Below are 19001 nucleotides of genomic sequence, written 5' to 3'. Positions count from 1 at the left end.
GAAGCTGGGAGGGGACACAGCCGCGACAGCTGGCCCCACCTGACCAAGGGATATCCCCTACCATACGGCATGATGCTCAGCAGTAAAAGCTCAGGGAAAGGAGGAGAAAGGTGGGATGCTTGTGGCTATGGTGTTTGTTTCCCCACATAACCGTTACGTGTGATGGAGCCCTGCTTTCCTGGAGATGGCTGAACACCTGCCTGCCGATGGGAAGCAGTGAATTAATTCCTTCTTTCGTTTTGCTTGCACACGCAGCTGTGCTTCACCTATTAAACTGTTTTTATCTTGACCCAGGAGTTTTCGGCTTTTGCTCTTCTCGTTCTCTCTCCCATCCCAACCGGGGGGGAGTGAGCAAGCAACTGGGTGGGCCCTTAGTTGCTGGCCAGGGTTAACCCACCACATTGCAGGCAGCAGAGAACTTTAAATAAGTTTTTACTTCTAAGTTTCTAGTTTTAGTTTCTGACATGCAACATTGTCAAGTTTCGTATCTCACTACAAAATTACAACAAAATAGCTAACATATTTCTGAAAGTTTCAGAGTATTTCAACCCATAAGATGAAAGCGACAAACTGAACTTCCACATTTAAAAGAAGTTTTTAATGCTGAATATATGAGAGTCAGAAAGAAGACAAAATCTCACACTTTTTAAACCAGCCTGGTATTTTGACACCCACGAGCCACCACTGCGAGCGCTCAAGAGTTGGCATACGCCAGGCTGATATTGCTTTCTCCTCTGAGTTTGCTTAAGCATTTAAGTGAGCAACCCAGTTTGGTTTTAGCCATCACCAATGGTTCTTCATAGCTCTGCAGAGAGCCTTGCATGTAAAAGTAGAGCGCGAAATTCCCCGGTGCCACAGGCACACCCTGGCCATTGGGCTGACACACGGAGCGAGGGCTGGCAGCCTCCACCAAGGCCCAGGCCGGCCCAGGCCTGTCCGTGGACAAAGCCTTCCTCCATCCCAGGTGCTGAGCGAAGGCCGTGGGCAAACCCACTCTCCCCTTTGTGCCCGCTGGGAGGGACAGGGCTGGGCCCCTGCTGCCCAGGGTGACAGGCACACACAACACCCCTGCTGGGCAAGCGGGGCTGAGGGCACACAGACAGACAGACAGACACACTGACACACACACGCGTGCCCCGTGGGGCCAGCTCCCTCGGTGGTAGTAGGCCCCCGCCGTCCCCATGGAAACGGCGCGGTGGGCGGGGCTACGCCGGGCCGGCTCCTCTCGTTGCCATGGCAGCTCGCCGCTCTGGCCCCGCCCCGCCCCGCCCTGCCCCGCCCCTCGGCCGCCGCCACCGCCCTCGGAAGATGGCGGACGGCGGGGCAGCTCCCGTGCAGCAGGAAGGGGACGTCTCCGCGGCGGCCAGCGGCGGCCGCAGGGATCGGCAGCCCCGCAGCGGCGGCCGCCCACCCAGCGCCCGGGATTTGCAGGTGAGCGGGTGGGGATGGGCGTCCCGCTCCCTCCGCGGGGCGGGGCGGGGCGGGGCGGAGAGCCGTGTCCCCTCGGGGGCGCCCCGGCCTTCCCCCGGGCCGCCCTGAGGGGAGCGGGCGGTGCGCGGGTTCCCTGCCCCTCTCGTTGCAGGTCGGGGCTGCCGAGTAGTGGGCAGGAGGGGCTGGTCTTCAGAGCAGGGGCTGCCGTCTTCTTTTCTTTCTTCCCCAGCTCTTCTGAGGCTGGGAAGGGCAGGACAGGAGGCCTCTGAAAGAGGACGAGGCCCTTTAGGAAGGGGTGGGCGGTCCGCCTGTGTGGTGGTCGCCTCGGCAGGGAATGGAGGGGCCCGCCCGACGCTTCAGTGGCTGGGTTTTGGCTGTGACTTGAAGTTATTTTGGCGTCATTGTATTTCCTGATTATGTGGTAGGAATGTCCTTCCCCGCGTGGAAACACCACGAAGGTGGTGTAAGGCTGAGGACAAGATTTTTTTCCCAGGTTTACATGGGGAAAGTTTCGAGGGATTTTGATCACAAATGTAACTCAGCATTGGTACTTAAGTGCTTAATTGCAGACACTTTTAGCAGTGTTCCTTTTTTGTGTGTGACTTTGAAACTGTATGAAGGTTCAAAATATTTTAGCAACAAGTTGATTGGAAAACAAGTGAAACTTTTAATAACTCAAACTCCCCCTGTTTTATTTAATTGTGTGTAATTAACAGAGAAAGATGGATATAGTTTTCTTTTTCTTGATTACTGTTTGGGATTTTCGTAGGTTCTTGTTGTGATTAACTTTGCTACAATATGTAACAGTAACTTCTGGTTTGTAAGGTCTTCAGTTGGTCAACTGATGCAGACAGGCATTTTGGGTAGACGATTATTGATAAAATGTTAAAAAACAAAGAAGGTACCCACCTGGGTCAGAGTAGCTGACCATCCATCCATCCATCCATCCATCCATCCATCCGTCTAGCTCAGTACTTGGTTTGTTATGGCACGATAAGAGATGCGGTATAAGGAATGTACAGAAGCCCGACCATGCCTTTTTACACTCCCTCAGCATCCCTCAGTCGTTGGATTAGGGATGGTATGAGGTAGATCTTTGCCTGTTCTTTTAGTGTCTGCTTATGGACTTGTTGTCTATGACTTACCCCATCAGATTTACATATCTAAAAGATATTTGCTTGTATCTTCAGATAGAATGGAGGTCTGCAGTGTTTTTATTGAGCTGTCTCGTTACTCAGTTTAATTTTCTTAATGGGTGTGATTCCTCAGCTCGTATTTTTCCCCTGCAGAAAATGCCTCACAATAATATGGGATTAATATCCTGTGTTCATAGCAGTGTGTTTTGAAGGACGGATAATGTTTCATTTTATTTTAGTGTGTATTCCTTCTACATAAAACTGTAATGAAATTGTAGCCTAGTACCCATTCTGGTATGTATGACAAAATGTTCATATCACTTGCATAGTGTGAACAAAATGGTTTGGGTACAAAATTAAGGATGATTTGACAAAGTAGAGTATTATTCAGGACAAAAGTAAGATTGCTAAAAATTACATTAGATGTGCCTCACACAAATTCCTAAAAATGAACTTGCCAGTGATATGGCAGCATTTGGGGAACCTTTGTGAAACCCCCCCCCCCTTTTTTTTTTTTTTAAAGTATTTGCAATGATGTCTTGAATTCAAGCCAGCAAGGCTGAATTGGATCTTAATTCTAGTACAGGCTTATTTGAGTTACATTTTTTTCCATTTCTGTGTAAAATGTTTGTAAAATTTATTATTTGCTTCCCAATCTTATCAGAAGGATACCTAGCAACTTTATTTCAATTTATTAACATTAATGAGATGATGCTTAATATATATGTGTGTATATACTCTTGTGGTTCTGAATCTAATACAAGCTGAATGTAGCTAGTGATGCAGTGTGAACCGAATGAAAGCAGAGTACAAGTTCCAAGTCACAATGGCATTAAGCATCATGTGTTTTTTTTCATAAAGCAGAAAGGAAGTTGAATTTAGAGAAGTAGTTGGGGTTACTCATGTTGATGTTTCTAATTTTCTGGAGATTTTGCATGAGTTTTTTTCTTATTTCTGTTCCATATGTAGTTCTAGAGTTACAAGACTTGTATAAAGACTTCTGTTTCCTACAGTTGGCCTTGGCAGAGTTGTACGAAGATGAAGCTAAAAGGCAGTCATTGTGTCCTGACAAACCAACAACTACAAGGATCAGTAACACAAAAACGTCACAGAGGTAAGATGTGCTTTGTACTTCAGCAATGTGTTGAATAGGTACTGTATTAGCTCACAAAACTTGGTCATACTTACTTGATCTCCTCCTTGTATAAAAGGCGACCTACAGCAGTTCATAATCGGGAATTGTGAATCCCTGTAATAGCGCATAGTCTGTGTCTTCTCAGAATGCTTTTTAAATTGTATTTATTTAGGAGCCTTTGTGCTACATGGTAGTGCAAAACACTTTAAACCCACTTCTGCTAAGATAAAATTAAGATACTGTAAGTGAAATGCAGTGTTGCTCTTTGTTTACGCAGATAGAATTTGGAAATTTGCTGTATTGGAAAAATACTGCAGTTCTTTGCTTCTTCAAAATTCAACAAATTAGTAGTTTGTGTGAAACTTGGCAAGTGAGGTGCTTTGAGTGTTGTACTTAAGTCAGTACTATTTAAGTAACTAACCTGAAGAGACAAATACTCATTTAAAAAATTTTTAGTAAGTTCATTAGTAGGCTCATACGGGGTGAGAGATACAAGAAGGGCTTCTTAATGAATTTGTCTGGTTTTGGTAGGTGGAAGAAAAGATGTGTATTTATGTATAAATCCAAGTTTTGCTGGCCTGTGATGCTTGCAGTTCACGTAGCGTTTGAAGATTCAATGTAGTTTTAAATTTTTTATAAAGGAATCATGCCCATTTTTAATTAATTTTTATTTAAATTGTTTTAAAGAAGTCTTTAAATCAATACTGTCAGTGATACCGTAACAAGTCTTGCATTTGGCTTGTCTTTCAATCGCTGCTGCCAATATGGATCTCTGTTTTAAAGGAGGTTAAGCAGCAGAAAAGTTCTTAGTCACCAGAGCCATGCTTCAAGTGCATCTGCAAATGCAGATCTTCAGGAAGAGGGATTTTAGCACAATATGTGGCACTTGGCAAAGAATAGTTTTTTTGGTGAGTTTTTTGATTGTTTTGGTAAAACCACCGAAGTTGACTAATCAGTTACATAAAGCAAACAGCTCCATTTACCAATACATATCATGAAGTTACAACTTCCCACTCCAACTGAAGGAAGAGCTGCAATACAGTATCGAATACTTCAGTGTGATAGCTGTTGGCAATTGTACTGGAATCTGTCTGAGAAAGACGAGATGGCTGCTATTTGCATGGTATCCAAAATGACAAATTTTTTTTTTTTTAATAGAATTCACTTTGCTCTCAGATGAGCAGTGTATTAATTGCAAGGAAACATAGTGCTGCTCTTGAAGTCATCTACTCGGCTTGCCTTCCACAATTGCAGGTATAGAAGAATGTCTCTGGGCCCTGCTGGAACAAACGCGATATTATATATGCTATCATGCTGTGTAAGCTCCTTTAAGAAATTTAAGACTATTGGCACAAAAATACAAGCACCACAAAACCTACAGTGCAACAAAGGAAGAAAATAAAAGAGATTAAAGTGTTTCTAGTGCCCATGACCTAAGTCCATAACAATACATTTTTTTTCTAAGATAGTAATAAGAAGCAGATTCTTCACTGGGATACAGAATTACATTGTTTTATCAACACTGATACTTAAAAAAGCGATGGCCTGCTCTGCTACACTTTGATTTCAAAGGTAATCAGACAAATTGCATAAATCTGAACTAGTGATCTGCCATTGCTCATGTAGCAGATTGTATGTATGTTCTTATCCCATGGTGGTTGGCTACCTCATATACATCTTGCATTAGTGAATTTTATCATCAAGTACTGCAGGATAAGAGCATATATCTGTACAGCTTTTCCTGGCATTTTGCAAGCTAACGACCCTAGCTTGTCTTGTGGTAGCTTATCGATCTACACTATCGTAAAACAGAATCTAATTCTGCATTTTAATCGTCTTTCAAAAGTCTTTGTGATGTTGCCATTTAGCGTGTTTTTAAAATTGTGTAAAATAGAAGTGAAAACTACTACTTTTTGGTTTCTACGATCCTCATAGACAGGGGCTCCAGGACATCAAAGAAAGCCAATGTTGACTTTGCTAGGCAACTTACCGTTTGACAAAAACAGCTAAAATGTGGAAAGAATTTGAAGTGTAATTAATTCTGGTAAGCTGGATTCTGAAACGGCTGTTGAGCTTGCACTTTACCTGTGTTATCTATCGGACTACCAGAGGCGTAAAGCAGAATTCTGCATAACCTATGCCAGAATACAATAGAATAGTTCAGTTGGAAGGGACCTACAGGGATCATCTAGTCCGACTGTTATTGCAGAATGGCTGTCATGCACATGCCCTTTCCTGTTTATTCACTGAGAAGCATTCATGGCTATGTACTTTGGCAAAAAAAGTATGGTGAGAACAAAAAAAACCCCAACACCTTGGTATCCTTATTTTTTAAAAAACAAGTAGTTTCAGAAGTTAGGTATGAAGTACTTAGTGAAGTGTATGTACCAGCCTTCTTCAAACTTTTTCTTTTATTCTCTTGGCAGTCTTAAAATTGATTCTCTTAGAAGGTTGAGAAAACCAGAGAGAAGCATGAGCGATGACAAAGAAAACCAAAGGTATTTTTAGAACAAAAAAATTCATTTAACAATTGTGAAAGTAATTGGTTTTTTTGATGACATTCATACTTTGCTCCCCCCTGTTTTTCAAAATGCATGTGAGCTAAGTCTCCTGCAAAGAGCTAGTAACTACAGAGATGCTATGTGAGTTATTAGAGTAAGTGTTAGCTGTGCATTGCTGTAGTAAAACTGTATTCCGCAGAATCAGGCTGTAGTGATCTAGGACCTGTAAATGCCTTAACATGTGACTGTATGGATGTAAAGGTTGTAACTTACACTTGGACTCAAAAGCTTTTTGCCTTTCCTCAAATATCCTGAATCACTCTGTGTATCCATTACTCAAATATTTGAATACTTCCTTTCTTTCTTGAATGCAAATTCTGATGAAAATTCTTGTTTCGTCTCCTTACCACTATCATTCTTTTAAATATAATAATTAAAGATCTTCCATATAAATGGCAATTGGGATAATAAATACCAAGTGTACCAAGGACAGATGATACTAAGGGATTGCCAGTTATGTGACATCATAAAAGCAGTATGATTGTACAGCACCTTCATACGCACTACTGTTTTAGGGTAATTGTAAAATATGGTGGAATCAACAGCATTTTGAAGTCACTGACCTGAGAGACAGATTCACATGGATTAATTGATTTGCCTTGCCCCAAGTGGTTAAGTGAAAAAGTTAAGGAAAGTAGAAAGTACTTATTTTATTAGTTATTAATGCTTCTTGTAATCAAAGACAAAACGCTCTCAGGTTTGCCAGGTTTTGTATTTATATACAGATATTTTTTTTTTTTTAACAGAATCTATTCCATTGGTATTTAGAGATTTATAGTGCCTTCCTCAAGGATTATCTCAATCTTAATAATCAAACAGATACAGTTTTGAACCGAATTATTTGTAGTTTAACCTTTTATCTTCAAGAGCTAGAAATGGGGCTCTGTTGAAGAAGAACAACACACATTAGCTGTCACAGCAGTTTCTGGAGATTTTTAAATGTCTTGAAAGGCTAAATAAATTTATTAAAAACTTGCCATTTGTAATATTGGCAGGAATGGAAGTATACTAGATCTTTAAATTAAAAGATCAAATTGTGGCACTGTTCAGGTTTTCCAACAACAGTTTTATGCTTCTTCTACCAAGGCAGTGTTCGTTGTGAATCTGTATTCTCATCAGCCCAGGCACAGTCCCAGGCACAGGACACCCCTGAGGAAATTGGTCTTTCTGGGAGCAGGCAGCATCCACATAACATGAGGTGTATAAAGCCACAGGTGCATCAGGACTGTGTTCACTTAAACATACAGCCTTGGGCCCTAACCTCTGGGATCTGTTCCAGAAGGCACCTTGGTAGTTTTGTTAGTGAAATGTCTTTGGACTAGTGCTTCTTGGATTGTTGGGAAGGTCAGAACCAAGTGGAACATTTCTGTGATCAGAATGAAAAGCTTTTGTGCCAAATTTGGCCCTTTGTTCGTTAATTTATTTTCTTTTGATGGGAAGAGGAAAATTATGCTTGTCATTTAGAGCGTTGTTGCTTATGAACATTACTATTCTGAAGATTTTATTCAGGTGACTCGGAATATAGAGGATTACAGATTTCTGGGGCTTCTCATAATCCGAGTAAAATTGTTGCCGAACTCTTCAAAGAAGCAAAAGAACATGGGGCTGTCCCATTAGATGAAGCCTCAAGAGCATCTGGTGATTTCAGTAAAGCTAAGGTAAAAGTTAAAAGATGTTTTGTTCTCTATTTACACTAGTGTCTCTGACACTCTAACCATATGAGAGCAAATACGCCTCTTTGTGGATTGCGAGGTTGCAGAGGATTTGATCGACACAGTTGTGTATTATCTGTGCTCAAATAGCTTGCTCTAGAAAATAAAGTGGGGAGGAATCACACAATTTCAGGAGAAATCATTAGAAATCAACCTGAACTGGAATGACTTGCTTTATTTTTAATTAAAATTGATTTAAAAAAAAAATAAACAGCAGTTGCATCCCAATCAAAATCTCTTATCTGTTGAATTACTAATGTTTGAAAAAGTGTACAGATTAGAAACTGAAATGCATCGCATAAAGCCTGCTTAGCCTGATTATGGTTACTAGGTATGATTTTCCACTTAGAAAATATACAAGTTAGAACAGTGTATTTGCTTTTTATCACAGAAGCAAGCTTGCTGATGCTTTTATTTGCACCTAGGTAGGAATTGTAATAAACTGTTTCAGATATTTATTTCAATAAGCTTTTCTATGTATTTTTTTTCCAGTCATTTTCTGGTGGTGGATATAGGTTGGGTGACTCATCACAAAAGCACTCTGAATACATATATGGAGAAAATCAAGATGTAAGTAAAATTCTGAATAGCAGGAAACAGAATCTCCAACAGATATCGGCTTAATCCTGTTCACAGCTTGAAATGCCAGTATTACTGTAACTATGTCTATAAGGAAAAACTAATATCTAAATATTAGATATGTGTTAAGTAGAAGTTGTTAAAGTGAAAAGTGTCCACAGGGGACAGATGTTCATTGGATACCTCTAAGGTCTCCATTGTGGAATTTTCTGATGTAAATTACTTGGAAATTCTTAGCAAACACTCCTTTCAATTACTTTCCTTCAGCTGTTGTTCTGCCTTCTCTTACCTGTGCTAACATTTTAATCCTCTTAGGTTAGGAATTGTTTCTTCTTGTGGCTTGCAAAGTAGCCAGTCTCAAACTGGAAGGCATGGATGTATTCCAGGAATGGTGAAGCAGCCAGTTAGAGGCTTTTGGAAAATTGTCTGCCCTTTCTCTCCTCTCTCTTAAAAGGCAAGAATTGAGGGAGAAAAGGGGGAAAAAACCCAAAGTTCTCTACACTTTGCCATTCATGTGAATGGCTAGAGCAAATGTTATCTAGAAACAAAACCAAGAAATGTCAGGCCAAAAGATGTGGTTCGGGGGGGGGGGGGGGGGCGGGGCTGTCATGTCACAGCAGGAGCTGCTACCTTCTACCCTCTTAAGTAATCCTTCTACCTTCTACATAATGGTCGGCTATACTGAGCCAAAAGCCTGTTGCAGTGGGGTTACCATAACTGGGGGCAAGGAGAGTTCTCTAAGGGAAGGTCAGTTTTACTGGCTAGGGCCACCTAGATGTGCTGGACTGCAAGGCATTAGTTGCAGAGAAGAGAGGTGCAGGCTCTGAAGGTGAAAGGCTCTGGCTGGAGGTACAGGCATGCAGCAAATTAAGAAGGGAGTGAAGGAGGCTGGTTACCAGGATTCTCAGCATTTGAACTGAATGGAGCTAGTATCAACTTTATTGGAGCTCAGCATGTAATAATTTCAGGGAGGAATAGTTTTTGCTATAACTGTATCAGCAGCAATTTGTAATTTTATGGATTTATTTCTTAATTTATCAACAAGAAATGTCTCCTGCTTTTTAAAACTAGTTGGAACACTGTGAAGATCACTCCACAGGCACTGTGTATCATCTGTTATGTCATGGATAGCAAATTAAGAGATTCTTTTTCCTCAAGTGTAAAAGTGGTTTTGAAGTAGATCGTCTCTAACTATTATTTGCTTTTTTAGAGGATTCTAAGAATGATAGTTACAGTGCAGTTCTTTTGTCATTTGCATCTTGTTTGTGGTCTGCTACAAAATCGGTTAAGTATACATAAAAATTCTATAACTAGTCTGTATGAAATTGAAATACCGTATTTGTCTATCTTCATTTTTTTTTTTTTTTATTTCACCATTTTTGCTTCGTAGGTTCAAATTTTGCTGAAACTATGGAGGAATGGCTTCAGTTTAGATGATGGCGAATTGAGATCCTATTCAGACCCAACAAATGCTCAGTTTCTTGAGTCTGTTAAAAGAGGGTAAGTTAAAATGGCAACTTTTTTGAGCTATGGCTTTCAAGTGAAGTGACGAAAAATGCTTTCTCCACATGTTTATAATTATTAAAAGCTTCAGGCTTCTTCTCTGCTTCCACCCATAAAATATGTTCTGTATTTGTCATCAGATGCATGGGGCATTTTAAAATTTGGAGCACTTCGGTTCCTTCTGGTGGTTTAACTCTGAATGCTACTTGCTACAGACAGCTGTCAGTTTCACATGTTTTGTTAGCACATTCTAGGTTTTGGCTGTCAGTATGTTCTAGGTTTTGACTGTCAGATCACTGATATTTTTTTTTTCTTCTCTTCCTTTTTAGTTATTCATTTTATCTGTTATTTTGGGATGAAATCAATTTGGACATCGATGACTTTTAAAGTAAACATATTAATAGTGTCATACTGTACTGTACAAGGTTTTAGTGTAATTTTATATGGCAGTTCAGAACATAATTGGGAAACTTTTATTTTTGTAATTAAGGGAAATTCCTGTGGAACTGCAGCGACTTGTTCATGGTGGCCAGGTTAATTTGGATATGGAAGACCACCAAGAACAGGAATATGTGAAGCCTAGACTGCGATTCAAAGCTTTCAGTGGAGAAGGGCAAAAACTTGGAAGGTAAAAAACACTAGGTTTTCTGTTGTGTGTTCATATGCTATTTCAGAAGTGGATTTTAATCAATTAGGAGACTGTTGGAGAAGCTAATCAGATGACAAAAGCAATATGCCAATTGTGCCACAAGTCTCAACCCTGATTTCACAGAGTCACCAGGAATCATGGAAGTTATATTTAATCTTAAAAAAAAGTTAAGTCTTAGTCCTATGTCCTGGAACTGCTCATAGATTTGTTAGATACTTTGAGCTTTGTTGTGACCGTGAGATTTCTCCGCCTGTTCTTGCATGTAATTTTGCCTATAATTCTTTTTTAACTTCAGCTGTGTTTAAAATGGGAGCAAAGGAGGCTGAAAGGTGATTAGCACTATACAAACTTCATGAGAAAAATCGCTGGATAGAGGAAACAGATCCAAATAATTTTCCCTATTATAGCGAGGAACAGGCAGAACTTAGTCATGATATGATACTGGCCAGTAAGGACATACTCTGCTCTGGCTTAACTGCAGTACATGTTGTCTTTTACTGCTGGGATCATCACAAAGGGAACAGGAGATGCTACTGCAACAATATGGCTGATGCTTGGCTTAATGCAGATGGAAAGTATTTTTGTATGGGAGCAACTCAGCTATTTTTTCTGAAATGAAGCAGCAGAAATACTGTCCTGAAATAGAACTTTGCAAAGAGTCACTCACTAGAAGTTATACAAGACAAGTCTATTAGCTTTAAGAAAGAGAAATAATTTGACAATTTTTTTTTTAATTTGATCCAAAATAAATGAGCAATAAGTTGTATCAAAATCTCTCAACTTTTACTAGGATTTGATTAAAACTTCAAATGATGCCGCAAAAAGTCTGTAGTAGGAGCTGTTTTTTTAAAAACAACCAACCAGAGAAATTGTACATGCTCACCTAGATGAAATAATACTGCAAAGCCTGGATTGTGGAAGAGGAGGGACTCAACTTTTAACCTCTGACTGCAGCTCCCACTTCCTCCAGTTCTAGCGTTATCTCCAACTACAGTATAAAATTCATAAATGTAGTAAAAAATCTGAAATTTAATGATTTAGAAAAGCTTATACCTGGTTCTGTTTCATTTGCTGTCCTGGTGCAAGAGTAGGCTGATGCCGTTAGAGCTCTAATGTGTATAATTCAATTGAACTGATATATAATGTGCCAAAATTAATTCTTGTGACTGAACATTTCAGACTACTTTGTCCAAAAGTGCATAATCTCTGTTCAGCTTAAGGCAGTCAGTAAGAGTAAACAGTAATGTGACCTCAACTCTGCCAATCATCAGCTTTTTCACATAACAATTACAGGCTTTATAGCATCTTTTCCAGCTGACTTGATATTAGCTGTTGAATTGTAAATACTTCTAGGTTTCTGTTCGTGATTGCATTTATTCATGTAATATGTTTTGTTGCCAAAAAAAAAGGTATTAGTGGTGTGCTTCTGCAAGTAATTTAATTCAATAAATGATTCTTAGCTGTTTCCAATCTAGATTTCATCTTTTTAAAAATGAGGAGATATGCTTAGTAAAACTGAGAAGGTGGTGAGCTCTGGTAGGAGTGACATAGGGAACAATTGTATATAATAACTTCTTCACTTGAGCACTTGCTAAGATGATTAAAGAAAATAGGGAAGAGAGGAGGTTCTGTATATAAGAAAATGTGCACACCTGTTGTGTGGCATTTTTGTTTGTTTCAGTAGCTTATGAAGTCTCAGGTATGTAAGCAATGAAAGGGGTAGCCAAATGGTTATCTCCAATCAGATTTATATTACTTCTATACTAAATGTAAAAAACTCCAAGCTTACTATGTGGTGATATCAATTACCTGTCCGTATCATTTGTGCTCTAAAAGGTGTGTGTGGGATGCCTGGAATCATAAAGTAGTGCTCCTGAAAGCGATTACTAAAGCAGTTTGGATCAGTTCAATGCAGTACAATAGTGCATGATTATTTTTTAATATAGTCCATAAGGTACGATATATAAATCTTTAGTATCATTTCATGCTCTGTAAGCATAAAAAAAGATGGTTTTGTTTGTACTTGATTACGTATTTAAATCATGCAAATGTAATGATATGCACAGTTATAAGAAAAATAAATATGAAATATTGCAATCATTGACAAGAAACTACGAAAGCATTATTTGTGTATCTATTTAAAAAGCTGTATTTGTACTTAGTTCAGATAACTTTGAGAGGATTTTCATTGCTCATTTGTAGTAGCTATACATGGTAGTCATTCAATGAAAAAGGCAACTGAAATATTATTCTGTTCTGGTCTGACTGCATTAGTAACATCTGGGTTTGTGTTTTTTTTTTAATCCTCTAGCCTTACACCTGAAATAGTCAGCACACCTTCTTCCCCAGAGGAGGAGGAGAAATCCATTCTTAATGCGCCTGTTCTGATTGATGATTCCATGCCAGCAACTAAAATTCAAATTAGATTAGCAGATGGAAGCCGATTAATACAAAGATTTAATCAAACACACAGGTAAATTGATTTTGCATCAATGCAGGTAACCATAACTATTGCGATGAATTTGTGTTTTGTCCTTAAATGAATATCAGCAAGACAGCAAAAAGAGGAAAAATACAGCTCCACTGAAATGTTATAGCTCTATCTCTTTTTCATAACCGGTAAATTCAGAGCAAAATTCTGTAATTGGAAACACAAAATATTTGATAACTGCAAAGCCACAAACTTTCATGACCAGTTATGTCCTGTGATTTGTAAGGACATGGTACCAGCCCTAACTGTTCTCAGGGCAACCGAAATCTGGACAGCCTTGCTATGTAGTCATCCCAATCCTGGGTCCTTCTTGGGAGGAGCATGTGGCTGACTTGGATGACTCTGTGAAGGCACTTTATTGCAAGGTGTTTTGGAGTACAGTCTGAATTGGAATATAGTCCACATTACAGGCAGAGAAATGCTTTGGCCCATAATTGAGAGCTCCAGCTTTCTACCTTGTTATACTTGAGACTATGACTAAAGACACAGGTTGTAAGTGTAGACTGCAGCCCTTATGCCGAAGGGTGTATGGACATAACATACTCACTTGCAATTCTAGCATGTAGGCTGGACATAATACTGAGAACCAACCTTTGTTTTGTTTTGGGTGGTCATCTCCTAGGAACTGGCAGCACGTGAACTTGATGGGTTTTTTAGATCTGTTAGTTTGCTGGTTAGGGCTTGCCATCAGTTCTGTTGACATTGTTAGGGCATTGCCACAAATGGTGTTGGCCAACCCCATTTATTTGCCTGAGAGGTTGTGTTAGTGCAAGGTTCTGCAAAGCTCTACTTTGCACTGCGTGGCTGAGAGAACTTTGGGCAGAGGGCAGAGATTTGGGCAGTAGTTCCACCCACGCTTCACAGCAGGCAGGGTTCAAGCCAGCCCTGGTCTGAAGTCTGCACCATTGTGTTAGAATACAGCTGAAACTGAGCTTGAATCCTGCCTTGGAGGTGTTCTCAGCATGGACCCAATTCCATGTTAATATTGTTACATGGAGAGTTCACCCGTTTCCTTTTTTTCCTTCTGGCCCAGAATAAGGGCAGAGCCAATGTGCAGCTTTCTTCACCTGACAACATACATAGACCACAATGAGGCAATTTTAGCTGAGATGCCAATAGGGAGGAAGATACAGCAATAATTTCCCATATTTTAGCAGACCTGATAGTACAGGCTTAGATCCTTTCTTCACAGCACATGCTGGAGAAGTGACTTGGATAAACAGTGGGGCTCATCAGGAGCCTCTGTAGCCACGATGTGTTTTCTTTTGCCTGCATGAAAAAGTAGAAGTGGTATTTTCCCAGTAACATCTGTAACCAAGGGCGTGTTGACAGAAGCTTATTTTAATCATTATTAACTTTCTCTTGGATGTGGATCTCTTTAGTTATCCTTGCCATATGTATGATCAAAGTCAGCTACTAGAGTGCATTGCTTGTGTCATAAGCCTTGAAGACTGATAGAAAGTTGAAGTCCCTGCTTATTTGGCTACAGTAAATCTGCCTACTTATTAGTTACAATAGATCTTCAAAGATTTATTCTCAGCTTACTGTCTTAGCTGAGAAATCTCAAATTTCAGTTTTATCTGTAAAATGTTATTTATTTTTCATCCATGTCTTGTAAAACTAAATTGTTCTTGTTATACTGGTGATGTGATTGTTTTATGAACTGTTGTTCAGAAATTCAATGCCAAGTGAAAGTAGGGGAAACCTCTTGCTATTAATAATTCCCCTCTGCTTTTTCATCACTGTCACCATATATTTTAAGATATCTCTTTCCATTAATAATTTAGCCTTTTTGAAATATACTAATTAATAGTGAAATTTTTGACAGCTGGTGTTGAAAGTACTTGACTTCCTATGCTAAGCATCAGTTTGCAATATACTTCTGTGTTACAAATTTTATTTCTGTTATTTCAGAAAACAAGCAACATTCATTTTAATTTTTCAGGTTTTGTATGCAAGAAGTAAAAAATTCTAGGCTACAACGATTAGTCATCTGGATCAAATGGAAATCTAAAATCAATAGGACATATTAAATGGTTTAGTCTGTTAGAAGGTTGTGTGTTCTCTGATGATATTAATGTTCAGAGATGTATGTCAAAATTGAATCATACATAGTTTTCATGTCCATATCCTTTCCACAGGATTAAGGATATTCGAGATTTCATTATCCAGTCCCGTCCAGCATTTGCAACAACTGATTTTGTTCTTGTGACTACCTTTCCAAATAAAGAGCTAACAGATGAAAGCCTGACACTACAAGAAGCAGATATTCTTAACACTGTGATTCTTCAGCAATTAAAGTAATCTTACAGTTGTTGGTACAATATAGGGAGTGTGCTGTATTGTCATACAATATGTTTCCAACAGATGAAAAAAAGGAAAGATCAGTGTCTTTTTATTCCCCCACTTTCACGGATCAGATTTTTGGGTTTCATGTCTTCCAGCAATAGCATATCTAACTTTTTTATTTTAATTTCTCAACATTGTTCAACCTTTTTTCAGTGTTTAAATTAAGCTTCCCTATGTTAGTATGTTTCAAACCACATCTTGTACTAAATGTGAAATGAGATATGACTTTGACTTCATTATTTTGAGGGGGGTGGGGGGAGAAGCATTTTTCTGAAGGGGACAGTATCTTTCATACAGTGGGTAAGATTTGCACTATGGAAATGTTTTATGCTGCATTGACAAACAGCCATTTGAAAACTTAGCCTGTAGGTTAAAGTTTACCTTCCAAGCGGTATTAATATTAAGGTGTTCTGTTTAATACGTTGACAGATAATTAATGCCCTAATATAATTTTTGTATATTCTGTTTGTAGTGTTTCATGGTGCAGTATATTTGTATTCTAGTTTTTATGTAATTTTCCCTGTATAGTTGCTCATATGAGTGAATCAGTTCAGGACATGCAAATCTTGGCTATTGCAGACTGTAACAGATTGTTTTAATTTGTATCCTAGTTGTTCTACTTGTGGTGAAAATAAGTATGAATTTTTTTCTTCTTGAAGTTAGAGAAATGGGAGAGACCACTGTCACCTGGAGAAATGCTGTGATTTAGATTTCATGAGAGTAGGCCTGTGGTCACTTTGAACTTGAATATGCAGTTGAACCCTGTGCAGCTAAATGATTCTTCAGATGAACAGTTACTTAAATAATCCCAAACAAAAACAATAGAGGTGCACAAACACAGAACTTGTTTATGCTGTCACTTGCATGCACAAAAGTAGATATGTTAATTGGTCGTGTATTTTTGACCTGAATTTCAGGTCTTTATATTTGGAATTTTGGCCAAAGGCATTTTGTAATATTCCGTGGGGATCTGGTTGTGCAGCTTTTGCTATACTTGTTTGGAAGCTGTATAATTAAACCCCTTATCTTTGAAATTATATATTTTTTCAAATAACTTGGCCCTACACTGCAGTATGCAGGTAGGAATCTCACGTTATGGGCGAACTGGCTGCTGTGCTTTAGTAGTATGCATTTTTATAGTATTTGTGGCTTTATATCAGATGAGTGGATCACACTCTGAAGGAGGGTAAATGGGCTGTGTCTCTTGTACTGATATGTGTTAAAAACGCTGTTTTCACTGATTATTTTATTCTGAAAATATCAATACCTATTTATTTATGCTAAGCTTATAATTGCTCAGTATATTTGATTAATCTTACATTTTTACCTCAAAGTAGATATTTGAGTAAACTCTAAACGTGCAATTGTATTTGAAGTATTTTGTTTTGTAATCTGAATATTTGCATGATTTTAATTATAATTCATTTCACGTGCTAAGTAATTAAAGTTGTAAGCTAAAAAGACTATAGGCAACACTTCTTGTTTTCTTCCCAATTTATGTTGTGATGAAGTGGTGATTGTGTTGCATGACAAATATTTAAGCCTAAACAGAAAGGAATGGACACTTACTATACATATATTTTATATACTAACACTTCTCTATATAAATGTAGGGCCAAAGCCAGTATTGTGATATCAGTTTTGGGCAATCTGTGGTTTGGGCACATTTCAGTTCAGAATATAGGTTAAGTTACATTGCCCAGTACTTCTGAAGATCATTATTAACTAAAAACTGATGTGTGAAGGACAGTGGTTAACTAAATTATATTTTTGCCTCTTATGCCAAAACCCACAACTGCATATTATCACAATCTCTTTGTTTCAAATACCTGGTAAATTTTAGCGTTCAGTAGCAGCTGACAGTAACTGAAGGTCCCAGTAGTTGACATTATTTTGTCAAGCACTAAGAAAATGTATCAGTGCTTGTGTTTAAATATTTCACTGCTTCTCAGTACTTTAAAACCTATAGAATCTTCTGTCTCATAATTTTATGTCATACCTTTTATTAACATTGAATTCTCATTCTTGTAGCTAACATCTAGGCATTTTTGGGACAAAACAGTTCTTTGAATACAGACCTATGTGGATATGCAGTTAAGACTGGCTACAAGGGAGAAGGGAGACTGAAACAAAGGAGAAGGAACTTGGTAGAGGATGTTGATCTTTCCCTCACAGCAAGGCTGCTGAGCTTCTTGGGAGTTCCTCTTAGCTTCCATGAAATACAGGTAATAATCCTGTCACTTGCCCTTGTAGGCAGTTTATGAAAGGCTCAGGCTTCACCTTTGCTTGTCTTTTGCAGAAATCCTGTATCACACAGGAGCCAAATAGTCCAAAACTGAATGTTTTATCTTAAGAAAAATCTCTCTGGACCTGAATCCTTGTGCCTTTTTGCCTTTTTTTTTTTTTTTTGGACACTACTCCCACCTTTATAATCATTTATTCTGGGTAAACACCATCCGGCTTGTTAGTTTTTAGGTTTTTGTTTTTTTTCAGCAGCATATTAAGATGTTTGTAAACATTCTACTTTAATCTGACTACTGGACACACTCGTACAATTAGCATATATTAACAGCTATATCATGCTGTTCTCTCTGGTGAAAATCTGTCCCATATTAAATGAATCAAGGAAGAGCATGCAGGCACTCAGAGGTGCTATTACTAGCTCCCTGCCTAGTTGCTTGCAATAAGCTAAAGTGCCTGTTATCTTTAAATTGTATTATTCCATGCCGGCAGGATAGACTGAGAGATGCACCTTCCCCTTGCTCGTGCTGTTTAAGCCTGACAGGCCTCAGCGTAGGCATGTGCCGTTCTACGGGCAGATGAGACAGTGAGCAGCAAGAGTCTGGAATAATAAAAATTTAATTCGTGGCACACCAAAAGCAGTAAGCTTGTGGTGTTTCTATGGGATGGATATAGTTGGAATGGGTTCCCAAAGAGAAAGTAGGACTGGTGCTATTTAGCTGCTCATCAATTATTTGAAAATAAACTTTGAAAATCCGAAGATTAATGCAATGAGAAACAACAGGAGGCAGCATCTGTGATGAACATTTAGTGAACTGTAGCAATCGGATCAACTACATCCTTAATACAGCCAAAAGTGAAGTTACGAATCTGGAACCGACTGCAAAAGACACTACTAGCCTGGAAAGTAGTTGAGTGACAGTAGGAAAACAATGCAGCAGAACTATTTACATCCCTTTGAGGTTTACAGAGTTGACTTTGTGACTGGGCGATGATTTTAATCTGTGTGTTTGTTGGCGAGTTTGATGCTGTTTATGGTGCTGGTCCTGCTTCTGGAACTTTAGAGAGGGGGCCAAAAAAATCCGTGGAAATGCTGAATTAAATTTCTTGTCTTAAAAGAGCTCAAAAGAGGTAGCTTATCAGGAAGACAACAGAGAGATGAGGTGATTTAAAGTGGGCAGTTACTTAACAGGGAACAAGTAGTATAGGACTGT

The 19001-nt window shown here is 38.9% G+C and overlaps 1 protein-coding gene across 1 annotated transcript; it reads left to right on the top strand.

The window, feature by feature from the left end:
* Nucleotides 1-1291: 1291 nt before the first annotated feature.
* On the top strand, nucleotides 1292-17021 carry UBXN2B (UBX domain protein 2B). The gene is made up of 9 exons (XM_087735551.1): nucleotides 1292-1431; nucleotides 3581-3681; nucleotides 6129-6200; nucleotides 7762-7921; nucleotides 8468-8545; nucleotides 9945-10054; nucleotides 10548-10685; nucleotides 13018-13179; nucleotides 15339-17021. The coding sequence occupies exons 1-9, from the start codon at nucleotides 1309-1311 to the stop codon at nucleotides 15499-15501; spliced, it is 1107 nt and encodes a 368-aa protein (XP_087591677.1). The 5' UTR covers nucleotides 1292-1308; the 3' UTR covers nucleotides 15502-17021.
* Nucleotides 17022-19001: the final 1980 nt, after the last annotated feature.

The sequence above is a fragment of the Nipponia nippon genome, unplaced genomic scaffold (assembly GCF_047370975.1).
Source record: "Nipponia nippon isolate SJK-2023a ecotype South Korea unplaced genomic scaffold, ASM4737097v1 scaffold_1, whole genome shotgun sequence".
Lineage (NCBI taxonomy): Eukaryota > Metazoa > Chordata > Aves > Pelecaniformes > Threskiornithidae > Nipponia > Nipponia nippon.
This window is presented reverse-complemented; position numbering and strand designations above follow the sequence as displayed.

Excerpts from the sequence above, each read along its gene's own strand:
- UBXN2B (XM_087735551.1), top strand. The coding sequence starts at position 1,309 with ATGGCGGACGGCGGGGCAGCTCCCGTGCAGCAGGAAGGGGACGTCTCC. Across the intron at positions 1,432-3,580 it reads CCAGCGCCCGGGATTTGCAG|TTGGCCTTGGCAGAGTTGTA; the intron begins GTGAGCGGGTGG and ends TGTTTCCTACAG. Across the intron at positions 8,546-9,944 it reads TATATGGAGAAAATCAAGAT|GTTCAAATTTTGCTGAAACT; the intron begins GTAAGTAAAATT and ends TTTGCTTCGTAG.